This window comes from Sminthopsis crassicaudata, chromosome 3 (assembly GCF_048593235.1).
Source record: "Sminthopsis crassicaudata isolate SCR6 chromosome 3, ASM4859323v1, whole genome shotgun sequence".
Lineage (NCBI taxonomy): Eukaryota > Metazoa > Chordata > Mammalia > Dasyuromorphia > Dasyuridae > Sminthopsis > Sminthopsis crassicaudata.
The window spans coordinates 597391277-597409223 of record NC_133619.1 but is presented as its reverse complement, the minus strand read 5'-3'; the positions used below and the strand labels follow the sequence as shown (position 1 = coordinate 597409223).

Here is a 17947-nt window from a genome sequence, read left to right as displayed (position 1 = left end):
GTAAGCTACTTGAGCATAGAGAGAATTTATTTGTATTTCTATTGTTTAACATAGTGCTTGTCACATAGTAGTCATTTAATGGACACTTATTGTATTGTATTTCTCTTTATTTTCTGATTCAATAATGGCCAAGCATTAGCCTGTTCCTTGGTTGTTGGTTATAATATACTCTTGCCTCAACTGATGAATATAAATTTATCTGATGGAGGAGCCTTTCTGGTGGGAATTGGGAGCTGCCCCTTGACTACCTTGTTATTATACTCCTTAAAATATCATTTGTTTTGTTATGCATAGTCAAAGATTGTCAGATTTTAAATATTTCCTGTCTGATAGCTAGTCATTAGATTTGGAAGAGTAGCAGTATAGAGAACTTAACATATACCTTATTGGGCTAATCCAAAGAATAATTTAAGCCTGTAACTTTTTTTACTTAAGTCATTGAAGTTGAACTGGTGATCCAGATTAATGAAAATTTTTAATTTACTTATTTGCCACTAAGATAATTGAAACATTGTTTATGGACAAGTTGTTCATTGACATAGATGAATGAACATCTCATATTAGAGCAGGATAAACATATCTCTCTGCTTAATTTTGTGGATTTTCTAAATAAGTCTGAATTAATCAAAACAGGGAGCTAATATTTTTTTAATAGTTTTTATTTACCAGATATATGCATGGGTAATTTTAACATCATTGACAATTGCCAAGCCTTTTGTTCTAATTTTTCCCCTCCTTCCCCCACCCCCAAGATGGAAGGTTGACCAATACATGTTAACTATGTTAAAGTATAAATTAAATACAATATATGTATACATGTCCAAACAGTTGTTTTGCTGTACAAAAAGAATCAGACTTTGAAGAAGTGTACATTTAGCCTGTGAAGGAAATCAGAAATGCAGGCAGACAAAAATAGAGGGATTGGGAATTCTATATAGTGGTTCATAGTCTTCTCCCAGAGTTCTTTCACTGGGTGCAGCTGGTTCAGTTCATTGGAACTCTATTGGAACTGATTTTATTGATCTCATTGTTGAAAATGGCCACATCCATCAGAATTGATCATCATATAGCATTGTTGTTGAAGTATATAATGATCTCCTGGTCCTGCTCATTTCACTCAGCATCAGTTCATGTAAGTCTCTCCAGGCCTTTCTGAAATCATCCTGTTAGTCATTTCTTACAGAACAATAGTATCCCAATAATATTCATACACCACAATTTATTCAGCCATTCTCCAATTGATGGGCATGCATGTAGTTTCCAGTTTCTGGCCACCACAAAGAGAGCTGCCACAAACATTCTTGCAATTATAGGTCCTTTTCCCTTCTTTAAGATCTCTTTGGGATATAAGCCCAGTAGTAACACTGCTGGGTCAGAGGGTATGCACAGTTTGATAACTTTTTGAGCATTGTTCCAAATTGCTCTCCAGAATGGCTGGATTATAACAGGGAGCTAATGTTAACAGAAGCTGTGTTTCTGTTGAGTTAAAATATATATGAATAATATACAGAATCTACTCTTTATTTCACATTGAGGTTTGTTAAAGGACCAGTCATTGATATTATTACATCTCATCTACATCATTATAATTGCTTTTGATTACATTTGTTGAAATGTCTTTTTTCTCCTATAACTTTATAGGTCTTTAGTTAGGTCTTCCCTGATTTTTTCTTTGCAGGATGGGCTAGTCATGTTAGACCTTACTTTTATGCATCAGGTCTGAGTAATCACACTGCTGCTGCTACCAGCTTTAGAACTTGCTCTTTCTGATCTGCTCAGAGCCCCCAAACAAGTTGCTAAACAATACCTTTCTCATTCTGCCCTAGGTTTACTACTTAGAACTAGTTGATGGATAACAAAACTGCCATTTGTTTCCTGTTCCATCAATGTGTCCTAGTGTAGGTTTAGGGTACCCATATGAGTCTGAGATCTTTTGGTACAGCTGCTCTATGGGTGCTGGTATGATATGTACATGTACTGTTCCCATGGCCCACCTTGGTTCCACTGTTCAAAGATTTCATCTGTGTCCTTATACCAAGCTGGGATAAAAATAGGATTGGATTCCCTTTAGTTTTTTTCTACATTTCCCCCATCAGGATTTATAAGACTGCTGAATTTTCTAAATGTTAGGAAAAGTTTTACTTGCATTCATCTTTTAATGTAAATTTTATAAAAAGTAGGAATAAAAAAATCATCTAATTTCTGCATTTGGTAACAGTAAAAGCTATCAGATATTCCACCAAGCTATCAGATATTCCACCAACATTTCATTCTATATATAAAAATATTCCACCAACATTTCATTCTGTATATAAATAAAACAAGAACAATCCATATAGTTAGTATGCAAATTTGATTTTGTCTTTTAATAAATGGTAAAATGATTTGTATACCAGAGAATTGTTATAAAATTAATTTCTTCAGGGTTTATCATCAATAAATGCTTGATTTGTATACCTACTTTATATCCACAGTCATATAAAAATTTCTCTGGTGAACAAGAGTCAACAAGTGGAAAAATTTTCAGAAGCCTTGTTCTTAAGCAAGTTTAAGATTGATACATTGAATTAGTTACTTGGTCTTTACTCCCTAGCTAATGCTTGTTCTCCCTAACTGCTGTTTGCTACAGTTCTATACACTGTGGCACAGGCTACTTTAATGCATATTTATATGTGTAGAATTTATTGTTGTTCAGTCATTTTTCAGACGTGTCCACCTCTTTGAGATCCTATTTGAGATTTTTCTTGTCAAAGGTTTTCCGTTTTTCCTTATCTGGTCCGTTTTACAGATACTGATAGAATCTTTGGAGTTAACATTATAAATGACTTGTCTGGGGTCACACTGCTATAAGTATCTGAGGTCAGATTTGAAGATGACTTTTTCTGACTCCTGGGCCCAGTGCTGTATCTATCCTCTGTGCTGCTACCTTGATTATCCATAGAATTTATTACCTAATCTTTACATTTAAAAACTCCAATATGACTCTGTAGAATACTACTACAGTCTTAAAGCTGAGAGATCCACAAAGGGTCATGATTAGTTGGAGCAGTCTGTAGCCCATTATAATTGAAAAATTGTGCAGGAAGTATGTCATCAGAATGATGTTTTATTGGGAAAAAATTGTGTGTTGTTTACATAGAGTAAGAGAAAGTAGTTGGTGATATATGCACTTCATTGGTATTCATGAGAAGTCAGAGAACTAGAGGAAGTTCCCTAGCATAGTAGGTTAGATCCCCTATGAAGAGTTCACAAGTAGACTATAAGAATAGGGATGAGCAGGCCTGAGTGGGTTAAAATTTTCATTGTTATTGAGATGATTCAAGCCAATTCCAATAGATTTGTGAGGGAGAGAGCCTTTTGAATCTAGAAAGAGGACTGTGGGGACTGAATGTGCATCACAACATAACATTTTCAATTTTTTTGTTTGCTTACTTATTTTTCCTTTTTGATCTTATTTTTCTTGTGCAGCATGATAAATGTAGAAATATACTTACAAGAATTGCACATGTTTAACTTATATTGGATTACTTTCTGTTTAGGGAAGTGGGGAAGTAAAAGAGGGAGGAGAAAAAATTATAATACAAGAGTTTTGCAAGGGTGACTGTTAGTTCATCTTTGCATGTAATTTGAAAATAAAAAGCTATTATTAAAATTTTTTTTAAAAAATTTTCATTATTGGAAGGAAAACCTAAATATGTCTTGTAGAAACTCTTAAATTATATATAGTTGTCAAACTACATCATTGCTATCACAGGGAATTCTATTTTAATCTTAGATTGAACAGATGAATATAATTCATCTATAATGAATTTAGTGTAGAAGTTTGTTGGTTGGCCTTTCATGCTAACATTAACTGTTGTTGATCTATTGTGTCTGACTCTTTGTAACCCTGTGGACCATGGCACATCAGTATTGTCTTTGAGGTTTTCTTAGCAGATACTGGAGTATTTTGCCATTTCCTTCTGCAGTAAGAGTAGTAGTCATAATGTGTTATAGAAAATGGCATGACCAGTGTAGCTGCTTTAAATATTTATAATATAGACATAAAATTTCAGATTTGGAATGGATCTCAATAGATTATTTATTTCAAGCACTTCTTGAACATAAATCTACTCCATGATATCCTTGCCAAATAGTTCGTTAGCTTTAGCTCAATGGTCTTTCTTGGTGAAGAATTCAGTGTCTCCTCCAATCCTTCCAAGACCTAAGCAGCCTATTTTATTTTGGAGATAGCTTCTAGTGGAAGTCAAAACTGAGATGGTGAGTATGTAACTTGCCCAAGGGCTTATAGTTCATAAGTTTCAGTCAGAATTTGACCATAAGTTGTCTGATGACAAATTTGACACTTTCTACTATACCATATTGTCTCCCAACAACAAGAATGTGATCAGTTCTCTATTTTTTCTGAATGTATTTTATTAACATACATTTTTGTTTTGCTTTGTTTTTGAGTTTTATCTGCCATCTTATATTGAACTTATATCAAGTTCCCTTAGACAAGTTCTCTTTGAGCTTCTAATTTCCTAACCTGTAAATTAAGTTAGTGGAACAATCTTGATGATTTCTTCCAGCTATGAACCAGCAAAAAACTTGAAATAAATTTTATATCAATAGCTGTTCTATGCTGAATGTTAACATGTGTTTTTTGTTTGTTTGTTTTTTTAGCCCAGGTGCTACATCCTAGATTTTTCTTTTCTTTTCTTTTTAATTTTTAAAGCTTTTTATTTTCAAAATATATGCACAGATAATTTGTCAACATTGGCCCTTTCATAGCCTTATGTTTCAGATTTTCTCCTCCTTCCCCCCACCTCCTCCCCTAGATGGCAAGCAATCCAATATATGTTAAACATGTTAAAATATATGTTAAATCCAATATGTGTAAACATATTTATACAATTTTCTTCCTACACCAGAAAAATAAGATCAAAAAGGAAAGTAAATGAGTAAGAAAACAAAAGCAAGCGAACAAGAACAAAAAGAGTGAGAAGGTTATGTTGTGATACACACTTAGTTCCCACAGTCCTCTCTCTGGGTGTAGATGGCTCTCTTCATCACAGAATCATTGGAATTGGCATCAATCATCTCATTGTTGGAAAGAGCCATGTCCATAAGAATTATCGTATAATAATCTTGTTGCCCTGTGTAATGATCTCCTGGTTAGCATTAGTTCATGCAGGTCTCTCTAAAATTGTCCTGCTCATTGTTTCTTACTATATAATGATAATATTCCATAACATTCATATACCATAACTTATTTAGCCATTCTCTAGACCCTAGATTTTTCCATGTTTTATTTTGTTTTGTCACCTTGGGACTTCCATTCCAATCTGCTTATTTCTTTATTTTTGTTATTTCACTCTTTTCACTGAAGTACTATAAATATCAAATGTCAAAAACATGTATTGTTAAATACGTGCTAATGCTTTGGATTATGATAGTTCATATTTATATATCACTCTATAATTAGCAAAGTGCTTTATATCTTATTTAGTCCTCACAACAATTCTGTTGAGGTAAGTGATATTATCCCTGGCAGATAAAGGTGATTGGTCAGTCAGTCCCTCACCCAGTAGTTAAGCTGTTATTTTGTGCTAAGCATTTTGGAAAGCATGGGGATATAAAGACAAAAAGCAGTCCCTAATATCTAGGAGTAAAAACTACTTTCTATGTAGAAAGAGTAGTATTATATGAAAGTATTAAAAGAGAAAGGCAGTAACAGCTGAAGACCAGGACTTGTCTTCCACAAAAGTAGAATTTGTGCTGAGATTTGAAGTCCAGTAGAAAGGCATGCAGCAAGGTGATATACAGCATCATAAGCATAGGGTAAAGACAATGTGAAGGCATGGACATGGAGGGGCCTATTTGAGGAACTGCCAGTAGGCCAGCACGGTTAGATCATGCACTGAATGCATGGGAGGAGGGAGTAGGCTACAATTGCAAAATTTTAAAATGCTAAACAGGAATTTATATTTGATTCTGGAGATAATAGGAAAACACTGGAATTTCTAAGGGGCAGGAGGTACTTTAAGCATAGGCAGCTAAGTGATCCAGTAGATAAGAGTACTGGGCTCTTTGGAAGTCAAGATCCGAGTTCAAATCTAGCCTCAGACACTTAATAGCTATGTCACCCTGCGTTTTCTTATCTGTAAGATGGGTGTAGTAGCACCTACCTATTAGAGTTGCTGGAGGATCAAATGAGATAATAATTGTAAAGTGTTTAGTATAGTGCTTTACCTATAGTGATTGCTTAATAAATGCCTGTTTCTTTCCTTTAGAAAAATTGCTTTGGTAGCTGAGTGGAGAATGGATTGAAGTAGAGAGAAACTAGTTAGAAGTCTTTTGCAAAAGACCAAGTAAAAGTTGATGAGGATCTGAACAAGTATTGTGACTGTGTGAATGGAGAGGGGGATATATACAAGAAATATTGTCAAAATATACATGACAATATCTAGCAACAGATTGTATGGGGTGTGTAGAGGTGAGAAGTTAAGAATGACACTGATGTTATATCCTTGAATGACTCAGAAAATAATGGTGCCTTGAATAGTTACAAGAAAGTTGTAGAAAGGAGAATGTTTAGGGAGGGGGAAGAGGATATGAATTAAGTTTTGGACCCATTGAGTTTGAAATGCCTGTAAGATTTCTAGTTTGAGGTGACAAGAAACAGTTGGAAATAAATGAATTATAACTTAGCAGAGAGATGTGTGTGTGTGTGTGTGTGTGTGTGTGTGTGTGTGTGTGTGTGTGTGTGTGTGTGTGTTTTAAGTAAATGAGAGATAATAATTGAACCCATAGGAGCTGATGAGATCACAAAATGAGACCTAAATTTAGAAAAGAAGAGGGCCCAAGACAAAGCTTGGGGAATCTTGCAGAAAGAAAGAATGATATGGAAAAAAGAACCAGCAAATAAAAGTTAGGCATGATCAGACAGGTAAGAGAAGAATCAAAAGAACAATGTCATAGAAACCTAAAGAAAGTATACTTAGGAGGAGAGAATGATCAGCTGTATCAAAGACTGCAAAGAGGTCAAGAAGGATGAAGATTAAAAAAAAAAAGTGATTTGGGAATTGAGATCATTGCTATGTTTATCAGAAACAGGAATGAAAAAAATGTTGGGATGAAATATCTAAGTAATTTAAAATGAGGAAGGGAAAAAATACTTCTTAACAAATGGCCTCAATTTTGGAAGTGAAATTTAGGGGAAGAAATTATGATAAGAGACATAGTATTTGAAATAGCTGGTGAAAGAAGAATAGTAAATCTTCCTAGAGCACAGGTCTTACTATATTATCCTCCTACTCAATTCTAGTGGATCCCCTACTCAGGATCAAATGTAAAAACCTTTTTATATTTATTCAGTCTTTTATAATCTGGCTTCCTCCTAGTTTGTTAATCTTATATTTAACTTGTCCTCCATTTTCTTTTTCTTCCCCTTTGAGATCCATCGACACTGGTCTCTTTGATGGCCCTCACACGATGTTCCGTCTCTTCAATTCAAGTATTTTCACTGATTGTCCCACATGCTTAAAATTCTCTCCCTTCTTATCATTTCCTGGTTTCTTTGGCTTCCTTTAGGTCTCAGCTAAAATCTTGTGCTATACAAGATTTTCCTGATATGCCTTAATTGTAATGCCTTCCTTCTGTCGATTATTTCCTCTTTATCTTGTATATGCCTTGTTTGTACATAGTTGTTTACATGTTTTCTTCTCTATTAGGCTGAGAGCCCCTTTAGAACAAGGATTTTTTTTTCTTTCTTTGTGTTCCCAGCAGTTAGTATAGTATCTACTAATACCTATTTTGTTGGCTTGATTTTGAAAAACTAATTCAGAAATAACAACTTTTTTTAAGTTCCTAGAGAGAAAAGGGCACTATTAACTTTGGAAAAAAGTTTCCCTAAAGAATGACCTTTGCACTTGATCTGTTTTAGGGTTTTCCCAAGAACTAAAAGTCAAGCTCATTGGCCTATGATTGAAAGACCAATGGATTTAACAAACTGAAACATGTCCAGTGAGCCTGGACATGAATTATTAATTAAGCATCTAGGCAGTAGAAACAAAGGAAGTGATGAGTGGGGTTTTGGCAAAATGTGATTGACAGTAGGAGTAAAGGCTTTAAAGGTTGATGAGAGGGAAATAAGTAAATTAATGCTAAATCCTTCCTGTAAAGATTGTTGTACAGGAAAGTAATTGAGACTAAAACAGACACAATGAATTAGGAGAGAGAGAAGTGGAGGAACTAAGGTTGCAATGTGCATCAAGAATAGATTTAGGAATGAGGTAGAAGGAAAGGTAGAAGAAGAGGTTAGGAAGTAGCATAGCATTGACTCTGTGAGTTGGGTTTGGGAGTAAGGAGAAGTTGAAAACTTTTGTCCCCAGGAAAAAGCTAGGTTTTGCTTATGGAAGTGGTAGAGATTGTCAGAAAGAAGACTTTAGTGGTAGAATTCTTAAAGAATAGAGCAGAATGATTGCACAGAGCATTGTTTGTCTGAATTGAATAAGAATGAGAATATGGGAAAGAATTACTGAGGGAGACAGGTCATTATACAGAATAGGGGAGCAAGAGGTATTGAATCTTGTGATAGCCAAGGTTCAGGGCAAACAGACAGATTTGGCAAAGGCTTTTATTATATCACTTCCAAGGTTTTAATGGTCTTCCTTGGTCTAGGACAGTGGTCCTCAAACTTTTTAAGTAGGGGGCCAGTTCACTGTCCCTCAGACTGTGGGAGGGCCGGACTATAGTAAAAACAAAAACTCTGTCTCCGCCCTTCAGCCCATATGCCATAACCCAGCGGGCCACATAAACGTCCTCAGCCTGCTGCATCTGGCCCGCAGGCCGTAGTTTGAGAACCCCTGGTCTAGGATATGTTCAGGTCAGGTCCTAATTGGTAACAGGTTTTCTGCCTGAGTCCAGCTTCTTTCTAAATTCTCTGTTTGCTAATGGGATGGGGAGTGAGAAGACAGCATATAAAAATACTTGTACCCAGGCTTATCTGGCTATGTTGCTTAATGATTCTTCATTGGTTAAATTAAAATATTAGAAAATTGTTGGAAAAACAAATGTAGTATTCAAAAACTCCAGCCTCTGAGATAAGAAGTCTACTTGACAAAAACTACTGGGAAACCTGGAAAACAGAATGGCAGAAAGTAGGCATATACCAATATCTCATATTTACCAGGTCAGAATGAGTTCATGATTTATCAATTTATTTATTTGTTTATTTTTCTTATGAGTTTATGATTTAGAAATAAAGGGTGGTACTATAAGCAAATTAGGAAAACAAGAAATAGTACACTATTAGGTCTTTAGAGAAGGGAGGAATTTATGACTAAAAAGAAAGAACATCGTGAAATGTAAAATGTATAATTTTGATTACATTTAAGTTAAAAAAGGTTTTGCACAAATAAACCAATACAATCAAGATTAGAAGGGAAGCATAAAGCTGGGAAACAATTTTTACAGACAGTGCTTCTGATGCAGGCCTCATTTCTAAAACATAGAGAATTGAATCAAATTTATAAGAATATAAATCATTCCCCAATTGATAAATGAAGAATGTGAACAATCAATTTTCAGATGAAATTAAAGCCATTCATAGTCATATGAAAATGCTTTCAATTACTATTGATGAGAGAAATATAAAGTAAAACAACTCAGAGGTACCATCTCAAACTTATCAGACCAGCTAAAATTATAGGAACAGAAAATTTTAAAAAAATGATAAATGTTGGAGGGAATTTGGGAAAACTGGAATATTAATGGAATGTAATTGTGACCTGCTCCAGCCATTCTGGAGAACAATTTGGAACTATGCCCAAAGGGCTATAAACTATGTATACCCTTTGGTCCAGCAATACCACTACTGGGCCTGAATCCCAAAGAAATCATAAAAGAGGGAAAAGGATCCACATGTGTAAAAATGCTTATAGCAAACCTTTTTGTGGTGGCAAGGAAATTGGGATGCCCATCAGTTATAGAATGATGAGTAAGTGTGGTATATGAATGTAGTAGTACAATTTTTCTAAAAGAAATGATGAGCAGATAGGTTTCAGAAAAGCCTGGAAAGACATATATATATATAAACTCGAGTGAAGTGAGCAGAACCAGGAGAACCTTGCATGTAGTAATAGCAACATGGTATGATGATCTATTACACTTAGCTCCTCTTAGCAATACATTGATTTAAGACAATTCCAATAGATTTGGGATGGAAAATGCCATCCACATCCAAAGCAAGAACTATGGAGACTGATTATAGATTAAAGTATACCATTTTCATTTTTTTTGTCATTTTTTTTTCTTTCTTGTGGTTTTTCCCTTTTGTTGTGATTTTTCTTTCACAACTTGACTGATACAGAAATAACTTATATCAACAGATTGCTTACTGTTTTAGAAGAGGAAAGGAAAGAGAAAAATTTGGAACTCAAATTCACAAAAAATGAATGTTAAAAACTATCTTTATAATTGGAAAAAATAAAATTATTAAGTGGAAAGAAAGAAAAATATGCACTCTTTTGAAGATAGATAAGACAAAAACTCATTTTTGCAATTGGAGCACTTACTATAAAAGTCTAGTTTCTAGTCTAAAATATCTTTGCTTTAATAAAATGTTAACCTTATGTATTTTTTCTTCACTTCTAGGGTTCTTATTGGGCAATAGACAACAATCCCAAGGAAGACACACTGCCTTCACGGCCAAAGAAGAGGGCAAGATCTGTAGAACGGGTAAAGTTCTTTGTCAAGGCTTAATATAAATGTTGTTATGTGAATTAAAATATCATTTTTTCAGTTTTTACATGTGAATTTATTGAAGGCAAAATAATATTATAATATGTACAGTGAAGGTTCCTTCTAATACTGAATTCTCATATCCTAAGCATTTTTATTATCTTTTTGTGTAGCACTTCATACTTGTCAAATCATTTCCTCATATCCATTATTTCATTTGATCCTCACAATAATAATATTAGGAAATTAGGCAAAGAGATTTTCCATATTAGGCTACTGAAACAGAAGCTGATAAAAATCTTGCCTTAGTCAACACAATTAGACAGGGAGGGATGAGACTAGCCCCTAGATCTTACTCCTGATATGATGAATATTTTTGCTTTTTATTACTATACCGATTTAAGATGGTAGGTTTTATATAATAAAGTTTATTTCCTTTTGTTCATCTGGTTACTGCAAATTCTCCAAAGCCAACAATTCAACTTATGTAAGAAATCCTTTCTGTTGCCCTTAGCCATGTTACTATCACATTGTACAACAATATGCCAAGTTGTGTACTTTGTAGAATTTTATTTGCTGATATGCTACGAAAAGCAAGCTTTATTTAAGATCTATACAGTTCTTTTTATTCTTCACCATCCCTTTCCCTTAATACTTCAATCATCCCAAATAGAAGTATATTAAATTCCCTCCAATAAGTATATTGAGATATTTGATCTTGGAGAAGGAGAGATGAAAGTGTCAACAATTAAGGTATTCTATTCTTCAACACTGTCCTTGCTCTGAGACTAGTCTACTATGGAACATTTCAGTTGGAAATTTATTGCCATTTATGATTAGCTCCTTAAGACTTGAGAATAGTATTTTTTCTCCTTTGTCTTTCTGAAAATTATGAATTTGACACACATGAGCAATTATATACAAGAGGAATTAAATGAATCTCTATTACTTTGTTTTTTGTTAAGTATATATTAAACTTCTAATACTTAGTATCAACTGCATGCCAGTTTGTCTCTTTGCTGAGCCTAATTTTTATCCATGTCTGTATCATAGCAGTTGGTCAAGTCTCTTAACCTAAAATTTAGTCCTTAGTTTCTACAGCTAAGTGGCACAGTAGATGGACTACTGTATTTGTAAGCAAAATCTAGTAACTCCTAAACTGTAGAGTATAGTATAATAGTAGCTTCATAAGGGAGAAAGCAAACTCTTCCCCTATATTTAATCTCCCTTAAAAGTTATTGCAAGATAGGAGAAGAACTAAGAAAATAAAAGTTCAGGAGAGATGTTGGACAGAGATGAATAGATTTTGTTGCCCATTCCTGATTGAAAAACATTCTGACCTAAAGTTTCAAGACCTCAAACTAAGTTTATTAGGAAACAAAGTGGGGCGAGAGAGCCGAGATAGAACCAGAAGACTTGGGTTCAAATTTTGAGTCTGCTGTTTACTACTTGTTCATCACTTTGGACATGACACTTTCACATTTCAGGTGTTCAGTTTCTTCATTTGTAATAGAAGAAAATTGGATTAAGGCCTTTTTCTGGTGGTAACATTTTTTGATTCTATAAATTAGGGTCCTGAAGTGAAATAGCTAGTAGGCAACAAACCTCGTAGTTTCTGGTTTACCATTGTTTTCAAAGATGTAGGAAATTATTATGTATCTCCTCCTTAGCTCAACATCTATCTAGTTAGTTTGTATTTATACTTCTGCCTTGACAGCCAAGTAACTTACATAACTTGATTGGTTGACAATATTCAAGCCTAGCATGGTAAAAATCTATACATGCTTAAAATAGCTTTTTAGAATTTAGTAACTGAGACAACAGATTTTGATCAACACTGCCCCAGAAATACATTAACCCTGAGTACAAATATGCATTATTATTTTTTAATTCAGTGTGTGAAATACTTGAATTAATCAAAAAGTACAAAAGCATTTGTTTTATATTTATAATTTGTTATTAAGGCAACTAAATAGCTCAATGGATGAAATATTGGATTTGGAATCTAGAAGATTTGAGTTCAAATTCAACTTCAGATACTTAGTGGCTATAGTAACTCTGCACAAGTAACTTCACCTTTGTCTGCCTTCTTTTCTGCCTTGTTCTTTTAAGTGCAAATAATGGCAACTAATCTCATAGGATTGTTAGAATAAAATGAGAGAATATTTGTAAAGTGCTTTGCGAATCTGAAAGTGCTACATAAATGCTACCTATTATTGTTTGAATATGCATATGAAATTAGGTTATATCAATTCTAAATTGGATCATGGGGGGATCATGATGGGAGGAAATTCAAATCATATCCAAGACCCAAAGCATCACTATTCTTCTTCTTTTTTTTTTATTATAAATTTTTTGACAGTATATATGCATGAGTAATTTTTTTATAACATTATCCCTTGTATTCATTTTTCCAAATTTTCCCTTCTCTCCCTCTACTCCCTCCCCTAGATGACAGGCAATCCCATACATTTTACATGTGATCACTATTCTTCTTGCAGATAATATTTCTCTTATGGATTGTTTTTCCTTTCTCCCTTTTTCTCTTTGTAATTCTTAGAACTTTTCTTTTTTTTCCCCCAATTCTGGCTGATACTGGTTGAAAACTATATACCTCTTTGATCATGAGTTCTTTGTTTATTATGTTTTTAGCACAGTTTTTCTTTATATAATATGTGCAAGTTTTCCTTGTTGAGATTTGTTGTTAAATAAGAAAACACAGGGATCAGTTTGCATACTTTTTATTATCCCACACTTTTCATAAGTTTCCCCCTTTTTGCATATTAAGGGAAAAGTATATTTGGTAGCTTTCTTAATAAATTACTTTGTCACCATTAAAAAGTTGGCCTAGGTAATAAAATTCTTTTCACCCACAGTAATTTATGAAGAGAAAGTTTGTTAAAGTATAGAGTGGTAGCAATTTTTGTTGAAGTAAGTGCCTTCACTGATAGAATCTTTGGAGTTAACATTATAATGCAACTCATATTTATTTGTTGTCTACTGTTTTTATCCACAAATGCTCTCTAAAAAAATCTACATTTATTTGGCCCAATTGTCAAACTTTCCAGAAGCTCATTTTCTCCTCAGTTTTGTGTGTATATATGTATGTAGTTTTAGAAAAAAAAAATGTTGATAGTTTTTCAACTTTTTTTTTCTTGTATATAGCAAAGAAGCTAACACACTGAATCTGTCACTTTTGGGGAGCACATTTCTGCTTAATAGAGATTAAGCATTTATTGGCTATAGTGATTTCAGTGATCTAAGATTTTTGTTGTGTCAGCTTGTTTTGCATTGGTTTTCAAAAAAAGTCATAATAGAGTTATTGCTTTCATTTTATCTATTCCTTATCTATCAGAATCAATGTTGTTTAAAATGCTCTAATTGAAACTTGTAGTGGCACAGAAAATCTTCTGATTTTTGTCTTTTTGTCTTTCATTTTTCTAGTTTGCACTGATTATCCAATGATCATTCATTTTTGACTTCAATAGGTGACCTTTTCATAATATTACTTTTATGATCAGTTACTCTTAAGATGTGATCAGTTTTCATTTGTTGTTTTTCATATTTAACAACCTTCTGGCTCTTTTTGAAGAAGACATTCACCATACTTTTCATTTCTTGATCCTAGATTTTTCCAAAGAAGTGTTTTTTAAAAATCTTAGTGGTTTTTTTATTGTTAAAAATCTTCCAGACAGATTTATTAATTAAATTATCCTAATTCTAAAGATCTCTTCTTTGAAAAACCAGAGGAACAGATAGCCATCCTGTCTTTGAAATTCTCTCACCAAAGCCATGTCTCCTCACAGTTTGAACCAATAAACCTTGATAGAAAATGAGATTCATTTCATTATCTTCATGTCCAACTGGAAACCATCATTACGTATCAGATCAAGATGATTCTACAGAGTGATATAAGTGGCTTCACTGGTTCTTTTATTTCCTCAACTTGAAGTAGAAACTATTTAGCTTGATTTTTTTTTTTTTCCCCCTCATCTGCATTGGCCATTTTGCTATTCTCAGTCCCTAATCCATCTCTTGCCTTCAGACCAATTACTTTTTCTCTAAAATGCATGTCCTTTGCATTTTCTTATACCTGATAAATTGGAAGCGCTTAAATGAGATACTTGTCTAGAATTCTCTGGAAATAAAGAAATCTGATTAAGAAGCAGGGGGAGTTACATTCAAAAATCTTTTTTTTTCTTTTTTTTAAATTTAGTAAACCGCTTGTTCTGCATAACACTATATATTAGCTGCTGAGATCATTACAAAGATGAACTTTTGAGGAGTTATAATCTAATTTACACGTTAGTACTACATGAAATATATATGCATAAATATATAGTGCTAGAATTCAGAGAAGAAAGAAATTCCTTCCCATTACAAAAATCTGGGAAAGTTTGGGAAATGGTCTTATTATTTGAGTTGTTCCTTGAAGCACTAAATAACCTTCCCTATAAGATTTCAGCTTGTGAAGATTAGCAAGAAGAGGGGAGAGGAAGGAAGGACAGCCTAAGAGCAAAGAACAGTTTAAATGCTTTGTAAACCCTTAGTGCTTTCTATTTACATGAAATGTTATTAGTATATATTTTAAGGATAATAAGTAGACCAATTTGAAAAAGTGCACTAGTTTTTTGAATATGGAGGAATAGACCATATGAAGAGGAATAATATTAGAATTCTGGAAAGATAGTTTGGAACCAGATTAACTTTGAATGCGAGGCTAATGAATTTTGATTTCTCTTATTTCTTTCTATAAGTTAGTTATGAATTATATGGATAAAATAGAATAGGCTAGCTTAGTTTGGGAAATTAGGGGAAAGTAAGGTATATTTAGATGATTGTTATCATAGTACCTTACTGTCATCAAAGACTTGGAGAAAATCATAAAGTAAAACAGCTTTGTTTTTATAACTAGTCTTCGTAATGATGTGATCCCCACAGGCTACCTGTAGTGTAGATCTCATCTTACTGGATATAGCCATCTTACTGGAATGCAGCCCCTTAGGAATGATGTAGTACTTCCCTTAAGCTATTTTGCCTTAGTTTACCTTGTACAGTCAGGATGTTAAAGTCCAAAAATAGCTGTTTGCCAGCCATAATAGTATGCCTGAAGCTAATGAACAGTAGTAATGGGATGCTTAAAATTAACACAGATGAAATACAAATTGGGTGTCTGCTACTTGATCCACTGATACGTTAGTAAAAAAACACTTCCTGAGAATCCTTCCTACACATCCCTCCACTTCTCCTCTTTCGACTAGTGAATATGGGGAGAACACCTGTACACAAAGTGCCCAAACTGCATGTTCTTTTAAGAACCTGATCACTCCTCAACTCTTATCTCAAAATCACAATATGTATATCAGTGACATATGAAACACCTGGTTTTCTTCACTTTCCCCTATAAAACAATTTGCTTGTTGCTTGTTCAAACTTTTCTCTCTGAATTAGGGGATGGGTCTGAACCTGCAAATTCTTTTTTTTTTTTTTTTAACATTTGTTTTTAAGATTTTTGAGTTCTGGATTCTCTCCCTTTTTCCCACCCACAAATAAGAAACTACATGTGAAGTTACACAAAACATTTCCATAAAAGTCAAGAAAACATTTCCCATATTAATGAAAATAAAAACCCTCAAGAAAAATTAAAAATAAAGTGAGACAGGCTAATTGTACACTATTTCAAAATCCAATTCTTTTTGTACAGCAAAATAATTTTTTGGACATCTATACATATATTGTATTTAACTTATACTTTAACATATTTAACATGTATTAGTCAACCTGCCTTGGGGGGAAAGAGGGGAAAAGTTGGAACAAAAGGTTTTGCAACTGTCAACGTTGAAAAATTACCTATGCATATATCTTGTAAATAAAAAGCTATAATCAAAAAAATAAATAAAGTGAGAAAGTAATACAGAATGCTTTGATCTATATTCAGTTTCTTCTGTGGGTATGGATCTGCAAATTCTTTTGAGACATCTTTTTGTCTGGAACCTTAACATTTTGGGGGTCCTCTTGAATCCTCACAGAAATACACAGGATCACAAGAAGCTATAGCAGTAGAATAGAAGATACTTTGGTATGGTAAACAAATGACTAGATTAAAATGTTACAATTTGGATTTTTAATTCTTATTTTCAACACTTGTGATTTATAGCAAGTTCTTTAACTTCTTTGGAGCAATCTCTTGTTAATGAACTTAGACATACTTTTATTTTCTTCCTCTTAGAGTTATTGTAAAAATAACATATGTAAAATACTTGGTAAATCATAAAACACTTTATGAAGGTCTACTGCTGTGTTTATTTTTATACCAAGATCAGTAAATCTTATTTATTCCAAAAGACTTGGCACTCTTTATTTTCCTCATCATTTTATCTTACACTATAAGGAGTGTTTCTGTTTTGGAATTGTGCTACTTAAGTTCCAAAAGATAATAGTTTTGTTGATATATGTAATTGCTTTTGCAATGCAGATCATAAACCCTCCTTGTCTTAAAGCATTTCATGAGTTGCTCTGATTCCTACTATGACTAATCTTGTGGTGACTGTCCTTTCCAAATACAGCAAATCCAGTACTCAGACAGCTAGTGTATGACTGGTCTTTATGGTCCTCAAAGGGCATTCTTTCTCATTCCTCAATAGTAGGAATTGCTGCAGATAGCAGTCTGCCACTGAGAGGTCTTGGAAGAGGATTTTTAGTGGAAAGGCAGTTTGTTATGATCCAGTAAAACTTTGCCAAGGAGACTTCATTTTCTTTTTTATTTTGGACCTTCTTTTAGAAGCTCTTTCCAGATTCTTGTACCAAATACCTAATATGAGCCATAACACAGAATTAGAAACCAGGGACTTATATCAACATGCTGTTTTTCATTGTTCTCTTTAGTAGCTAAGGAAAAATTTACTAGGCATCTATATTTGAAAGCTGGGTAATTTGTACTATCCTAATTTATATTTTACCTTCTCTGTCCCCTTTGTAAAAGAGCTACCACATAACTTCATAAAATAGTCATGTCTTAATAATACTGTTCGTGTTCACTTGTTTCTGTTATGTCTGAGACTCTCTGACCCCATTGGGACTTTCTTGGCTAAGATACTGGAGTGATTTGCCATTTTTTTCTCTAGCTCATTTTAGAGTTGAGAAAACTGAGGAAAGCAGGGTTAAGCGACTCGGCCAGAGTCACACAACAGCTAGGAAGTGTCTGAAGCTGGATTTGAACCAA

The 17947-nt window shown here is 33.6% G+C and overlaps 1 protein-coding gene across 5 annotated transcripts in view; it reads left to right on the top strand.

Annotated features, from left to right (window-relative positions):
- The window catches only part of FOXJ3 (forkhead box J3), a 136471-nt gene that overhangs the window by 83310 nt on the left and 35214 nt on the right, over positions 1-17947 (top strand). For all 5 annotated transcript variants that reach the window (XM_074305480.1, XM_074305479.1, XM_074305477.1 and 2 more), the window contains one exon: positions 10639-10722. In XM_074305480.1, coding sequence (XP_074161581.1) covers positions 10639-10722 — 84 coding nt within the window. The remainder of the gene's footprint in view (positions 1-10638; positions 10723-17947) is intronic.